General features: G+C 41.3%; 1 protein-coding gene across 1 annotated transcript in view; it reads left to right on the top strand.

Annotated features, from left to right (window-relative positions):
* The first annotated feature begins 3,442 nt into the window (after positions 1-3,442).
* IKZF4 (IKAROS family zinc finger 4) overlaps positions 3,443-7,217 on the top strand; it is a 17,512-nt gene continuing 13,737 nt past the window's right edge. The window contains exon 1 of the mRNA XM_044677562.1: positions 3,443-3,491. Coding sequence (XP_044533497.1) covers positions 3,452-3,491 — 40 coding nt within the window. The 5' untranslated portion in view covers positions 3,443-3,451. The remainder of the gene's footprint in view (positions 3,492-7,217) is intronic.

Raw genomic sequence — 7,217 nt, 5'->3', positions numbered from 1 at the left:
GAGTAAAGCCACAGTACAAAGGGAGCTCCCCTTGCCCAGTCAAAAATCTGTTTACCTCATCTAGGCAACATGTCTTTTTAAAAATCCCAGTTTGGGAGCATCTCAATCATGTTGTATTCTTTGGGGGATTTGAAGTACTTTAATTATTTCCAGTACCACTCTCATTTCAAGGTTTTGTAATACCCAGCTAGGTAAACTCAACTTTCTGTCATTTTTGTCATTAACAATTAGAGCTATGGGAATACTGTTTCGGAGACATAGAAGGTGACAGCTATTGGCAGAACTGTGGAAGATAGACACTAGATTGGGCCACCCAAGTTTCTGACTTCTACAAACCCCACCCTATCACTGGGCCTGGTGGGAAATCTCTGAGTCAGATAATACTGATTTGTATTAATATAGTACTGACGGGGTGGAAAAAGAACCATATGAGCCAAAGTTATCATTCCAGTCAGAAAAACAAGGAAGAGAACCCATTTTGTCCAGGTTCCGGTATCTAGCAATCTTCCTTCTGTTTAATTCAGCAAGTAGTTTGTTTACTCTATGCAAAGGTTCATGAACTCAAATGAAATAGTCTCTGTTCTCAAAGAGCCTGCATTCTACTAGAGAAATACATGTACACAGAAAAAGCACTACAAGGTAATCTGAGAAGGGGAAAGAACACTTAACAGCTTAGAGATTTAGGGAGGGTTTGAACATGAGGTGGCACCTTCAACACATTTGCTGCCCTGATGTCTCCTCTGAAGGGTAGGAGAGTGGTTTTTGTCCAGTTCGTCCTAATTGCTAATTGAGCTGGATTTAGCTCTGTGCGTTGTCTGTGTCAGTGGAGAGATTTGTTGTTGCCATTAAGTCAATTCCTTCCCAGGATCTTTTATCCAAAGCTGTCTCATGTAACCAAAACTTCTCCTATCTTTACCCCTTACCTAAAATAGTGTCTTGACTCTTGGCACTTACAGGATTTGACCCAGTTCCTCTACCCAGGGAGATACTAGACTGCCTGGTTGTGAAGAAATGGAATTGGTATTAGGGAGGAGAAGCTTAGAGGAGTTAGGTGGAATGAGATACCTGGCATCTTCATTCCTCTCTTAGAAGAGCTAAGATTCACTTCAAGGGTGCCAAGGTTAAAGTAGTAACTGAATCCCCAGCCTCTCAGTTCTGAGGTTATCAGCTTGGCACCCAGCTCCATTGGTGTCAGTTAAAGACTGCTTTTACCCAAGTCGTCGTATCTATTTGAAGGGTATCTGTTTGAAGCATTAGAAGGCAGAAGAACTGTTTGATACTCAGTAGCACTGACTCCTCTCATCCAAACTCCTTTAGAAATCTGCCAGGGATCATTTGGGCAAGGCACAATCAGGTGTACTTCCTAATCCAGGGACTAGAGAGCATCTTTCGCATGCCTCTTGGCCACCTAATTCTTGTTTAGCTGCCTGGCTCAGGAAACCAACATTGAGTTAGCACGTTTCTTCCTGGAAAGTTGGCTCAACCGGTTCTACTTTTGAAGCAAGTCTGCACTCTCCTGTGGGGTGATACCAAAGAAAAAGTTGTTTTAATTGATTTTAGTGCTTGAAAACAGAAAGAACCAGGAAGATCTGGAACAACTTGATTCAAGAAATTTAATGGGGAAAAACCAGCAGGTGTTCTCGGCTCTGGTTCTGGGTTCTTCCCATGTGACTTTGGACAAGTGACTTCATCTCTTCTGGGCTTATTTTCTCTAACTAGAAGATAAACTCCTACTTTCCCTTTCTTACCTCCCTTGGGTACTGTGAGTACAAGAGAGATGTATGCAAAAGCATTTTGAGGAGCTCTACAGAGCTCTTGTAAATCCCAAAATGGTGTTACGAGGAAAATGGTTTGGGAAGGATGAAGTCTATATGGCTCTCCAGAGTGTACTTTCTCTGGTTTTGATCACCTTAGGGAATTGTGCCTCAAGTACTGTGTGTGTTTCATAATGTGAGCAATACTTAGGTGGGCTATGGCTACTGTTATTATTAATGAAGGAACCCGAGGTGCTCCTTTTTATCTGTGGCTTGTGTTGTGGTCTCTCAATTCACCTGAGGAAGGACATCAAGAAACAATGGATTTAGGGGGCAGCTAGGTGGCTTAGTGGATATAGAGAGCCAGGCCTGGAGATGGGAGGTCCTGGGTTCAAATATGGCCTTCCTAGGTATATAGGCAAGTCACTTAACCCCCATTGCCTAGTCCTTACTGCTCTTCTGCCTTAGAACCAATACATAGTAAGGGCTGGCTTTTTTGTTGTTTGTTTTTTATTGGATTTGGGAACTTGCTAAGTATTTCTGGAGAAGAAGGTGAGGACCTGGAGCTTGAGTGTGATCTAGGCAAAAGTTGCTAATTGAGCAGAAGTCAGTTTCTGCATGTTTCAGCTTTTCCTATTCTCTTCATTTAGGGATTTAATTCATGTTTTGTTCTCAAACCTCTCTCTGAACTACCAAACAACAGAGGAGAGACAGAGACATAGGTTCTTTTATCTTTGCCCTGCTTTGGTATGATCAACCAACCCAATATCCAGGGATTTGCTTGAATGAAATTCTTCAAAGTGGTCAAGAACCTCAGTACTTCTGGATTGCTTCTCTTCCTCTTTCAAATCATTCTGTGAAGGATTTTTATTGTTATGTGGCAAAGACAATTACGGATGTATGCAAATTTCCTATAAATCACACTCATTTTCCTCCCTCCCTTTCAGCTCCTAAGGAGATAATTCATTGCAACAAATTATCACTTTTAATTGTTCTCAGCACAACTTGTTTAGTACATGCTGATGCCAATTATTGCCTGCCTTTCTTAAACAGGCCAACCTGTGTTTTAAGCCCAGGCTCAGGTTTTGTTTTTTAACACAGTAAATGTAATTGCCTAGAGGGGAAAAAAGCCACTTAAACTTATAAAATGTTCATTAGCACTGTAGGAAACCCAACATGAAATTCTACTGTGGCTGCTCTTCCCCAACCCCCCCCTCACCATTCACTCCCTGCCTGGCAAAATCCCTAGCATGACTATCTTCAGGCATCACTACCATATCATTGTTCCCCTCTTAGCAGGAAGATAGAGCTTCCTAGGAGAGCCCTGCTATCTGCCAGTGGGTGGGATGTGTGTGTTCCCTTTGCCATATGAAAGACCGTTGCCATTGGGGTTTCTGCTGCCACTGAAAGAAGCCCAACTAGATCAGCTTTGGAATGATTTGAAGCTTATGGGTTATAGGCTCACATACTTCTTAGGGTGTAATCCAAAATACTCTCTTTCTCCTCTTCCCAGGCAGAACATGAATTTTCACTCTTTCTGGAGTTGTGTCAGGTTAGGCCCAACATAAGGGAGAAAACCTTGATCATCCTTCATAATTCCTTCTTATTCAAATATGATAGGAAGGCACTTCTGCCACTGCCCAGAACTCAGCTTCTAATAGCACTTTTCTTTTCTCTTGCAGCAAAGTCTCTTTAAGATGGATATAGAGAACTGCAATGGCCGCTCATATATGTCTGGTATGTCCTCTAATTTGTTCTGCTTCAAGAGTTGGGAGTAACCCTCCTTTGTCTTAGAGAAGTTGCCCTGGAAAGCAGGACTCTCAAAGCTGCTGGCCAAAAGGTCTGGCCTGACAGTGACTGCTTCATTATTTTATTTTTGAGATCAATAGTAATTCCTCTCCCTAGGTTTTCTGCAAGTATAAGGAAAGGATGAGAAGAGGTTCTCGCTGTCCAGGTTGTGGATATGGGCAAAAGAGAAGAGGAATGATTCTCACTTATTTAGGGTGGCTCCTATAAGCAGATAGATGGAAGAGATTGTAGGCTCCCTTTGGCCTGTTCAGAGGTCACTGGGCTCTTTTTTTTTTTTTCAAAATTTCTTTTATTTTTTCCCCAATTACATGTAATAATAGTAACCAACATTTTTCAAAGAATTTTGAGACTCAAATTCTTTCCCTCCCTCGCTTTTCATACCTCCCCTCCCCTTGAGATGGCAAGCAATCATAGATTTTACATGTGCAGTCATGTAAAACATTTTTCCATATTAATCCTTTTATGGAAGGAAACTTGAACAAAAAACCAAACAGAATGAAAAAAGTTTGCTTTGGTCTGGACTCAAACTCCATCAGTTCTTTCTCTGGAAGCAGATGGCATTTTTTTGTCATGAATCTTTTGGGATTGTTTTGAATCATTGTATTGTTGAGAATTGCTAAGTTATTCACAATTGTTTATTGTGTAGGTATATTCCTATCACCATGTATAATGTTCTTCTGGTTCTGCTCATTTCATTCTGTTTCAGTTCTTGGTAAATCTTTTTAGATTTTTCTGAACTCCTCTTGCTTGTCATTTCTTACTGTATAGTAGCATTAACTTACTCAGCCATTCCCTAATTGACAGGTATCCCCTCACTTTCGAATCCTTTGCCCCCACAAAAAGAGATGCTTTAAATATTTTTGTTCATATAAGTCCTTTCCCTTTGTGGTTTTTATCTCTTTGGATATAACATTGAGCTTCTTTTGTTGCCACTTGAGTCAATCCATCAATAAGAATTTATTTAACACCTACTGTGTGTCAGGTGGAGTACTAGGGATACAAATACAAAATGTTGAATGGTGCTAGTGAGCCAGACAAGAAATGTATCCCCTTTTATCAGAGAATTTGGACAAGAGAGCCTGATCACAAGCTCCACCCATAATCCTAAAGAAATGTGGCTTTTCTTGCCAGAAGACATTCTAACTAGGTTAGAGAGGCTTTGCTTTTAGTGAGATTTTCAGTGATGTTGAAATAACCACAGACTTCCCAGATTCAGACACTGTGGGTGGGAAATAGGGACCTTTCTTCAGCCTCTTTTTTTAAAAGATGAGCATAAAGGTGCTGAAAACTGATTTTTATCTTTATGATTCATGATATTGAATCACTGGAATAACTAGGAAAAATTTAATTAAAGAGCAATAAACCTAAGAGCAAGTTTTAGAGTCACTAGTTGGTCCCCTCAGGAATTTGGGCTACAGTGTAGAAAGAAATCTATACTTCCTCTTCATTCCAAAAGGCGTTAGTGTAGGAAATGATGAGATGAATCAAGGGACCTATCTGAGATTCACTTGGAGCAGTGAAGTGAGATTGAATATATCTTTAATCTTAGCTTTTCTTATTTCTTTACATTCTGGATTAATATTTAAAGAAGGGAAGACCTAACATGATGGAGACTCAATTGATAATAGCTATTTCCATGGACTGAGTAACAGAAAAGGGGTAGACTTCTTTAGATAGAACAGACCTAGTTTGAGCCTAAACCCTTTGTCCTCCACAAATGGCCATGAATCTTCTAGCCTTCTGTTCCATGAAGGCAAATACCCTCACAATACAAATGCTTGCTTCTCCTTGGGCATCCAGCATCTAGCTTCATCACTGCTACCTATTCCTCCCCTCAGAGTAACAAAAGGAGAAGTTAACAAGGTGACCTTCAAAAAGTCTACCTTCCAATATGATTTGAGGTTTTGGTTTTACAAGATTACTCTATTATAAAAATGAATATTTTTATAGGTATCAATAGGGTATCATTGGTATCAAGTGATAACACTTATAAAACCAATGAAATTGCTTGTCAGCTCTGTGAAGGGAGAGGGAAAGAAAATGAGTCATGTAAACATGAAAAAATATTTAAAAATAAGAGGTAAAATAAAATTAAAATAAAAAATAAAATAAATAATTTAGAAAAAAAATTTTTTTAAGTCTGTCTCCCAGAACTCCTTTTAGTTCCTAGTGGAACCTCTAGTAGCTACAGATATATAAGACTCTTTCACTATTCTTCTATAAAAGCAAGCTTTTCTTGCTTCCAAACAGGTTGAGATTTCCTTCTGGAGCAAAAAAAAAAAAAAAAAAAAAAAGATTCCTATTCCAAATGATTATTGAAAAGGAAATGGACAGGCCAAAGGCAGCTCAGCTGTGAATTGAGACTATTCATCTGGCATTTCTGAGTGTTAGCTGCTATGGAATGGGATTCAAAGGGAAAGGGGGCTAACAGCTGATAGGAGAGCATAATGGACCTCAAAGATGTCCCCTGACAGTAGGAATTGGGAGACTTCTCTGCCTAGAAAATGTTTGGGGGCCTATCATCAATCCTTCTTTCCTAGAGGTGGTGTGGCAGCAGTGGGGAGATTGACTGTGCCATTGTTTGATACCAAACTCACCTTTAACAATCATTATTTTATCCTTATGTGTCTGAGCCAAATGAACTTTCCCTAGCCTGGTTGGTTGATAAGGAAATAGCATGATGTCTCATGACTATCCTTAATGTTCTCCAGAAGGAACTTAGTGTCTAACTCTCCGGAAGTTTTTTCTCTCTACCTTCTGTCTTTCACTGCATACAAATGACTTCTTCTGGATAAGGAGAATCCATTGCTATTCCACACAGGCTCCACTCCCATTTAGGAGGAAATTGAATATCTCAAACTCAGTCCATGAATATCAGGAACAGTTATTACTTCAAGCCTTCTGGAATAGCAGAATGCTTGGGAAATCTCAGTAGGAAGGGATCCAGGGAGAGGCAGTACAGTTACTTTTCTAATGCAATGGACACCATCTTTCAGATTCCCAGGCCCTTCTACCCCCAAGATCTCAGAATCAGAGAATGGAGTCTTTCAAAGTGGGTCAGCTCTAAAGTGAGCAGCTCCTTTGGAAGGAAGCAGAGCAGAGGCCTCATCCTGCTAGAAGGCTGATTCCTTGGGGTGGGGGATGGCCCAAGAGGCCTCAGAGGGCAGGGTGGAGGAGGGAAGGCAAGGAGGAATGGTACAGATGGACTTGGCTGGGCCCAGGGGCTTCATGAACTCACAAAAGTAGTTGGGTCCCTAAAAGGGCATAGGATAGCAGAGCAGACATGCCAGGAGCCAGCATGTACTTGGTCCCCTCAGCTGTTGGGAAAGAAGGCTTTGTCTCCACCAGTCCTAAAGAGAAAGATCTCCCTTCTGCCAGAGGAAAAATAGGGACAGGGCTATTTGTTGCAGGGAGTGGTTTTGGCCCTGTCCTGGAGACTCAGCAGCTGCTCTGTGTCCTAGGCCCTATGGCATCTGGGGCCTTTGCTTCCTGCGCTAGTAATGGGGTGACTGGCCTGCCCCTTGTGGCCCCCTCCAGCCCAGCAACCCCCTTTCTTCCGTCTCTCTTGCACACACTCCCTGGATTCTCAGGTATTTGTTGAGTAGTTGTTCTTTGTCTGCTGGGCACGAGGGCATCTGCCTTCCCCCTCCCCCC

This window comes from Gracilinanus agilis, chromosome 5, assembly GCF_016433145.1.
Source record: "Gracilinanus agilis isolate LMUSP501 chromosome 5, AgileGrace, whole genome shotgun sequence".
NCBI lineage: Eukaryota > Metazoa > Chordata > Mammalia > Didelphimorphia > Didelphidae > Gracilinanus > Gracilinanus agilis.
The sequence above is the reverse complement of the archived record's forward strand: the minus strand, read 5'-3'. Positions and strand labels throughout refer to the sequence as shown.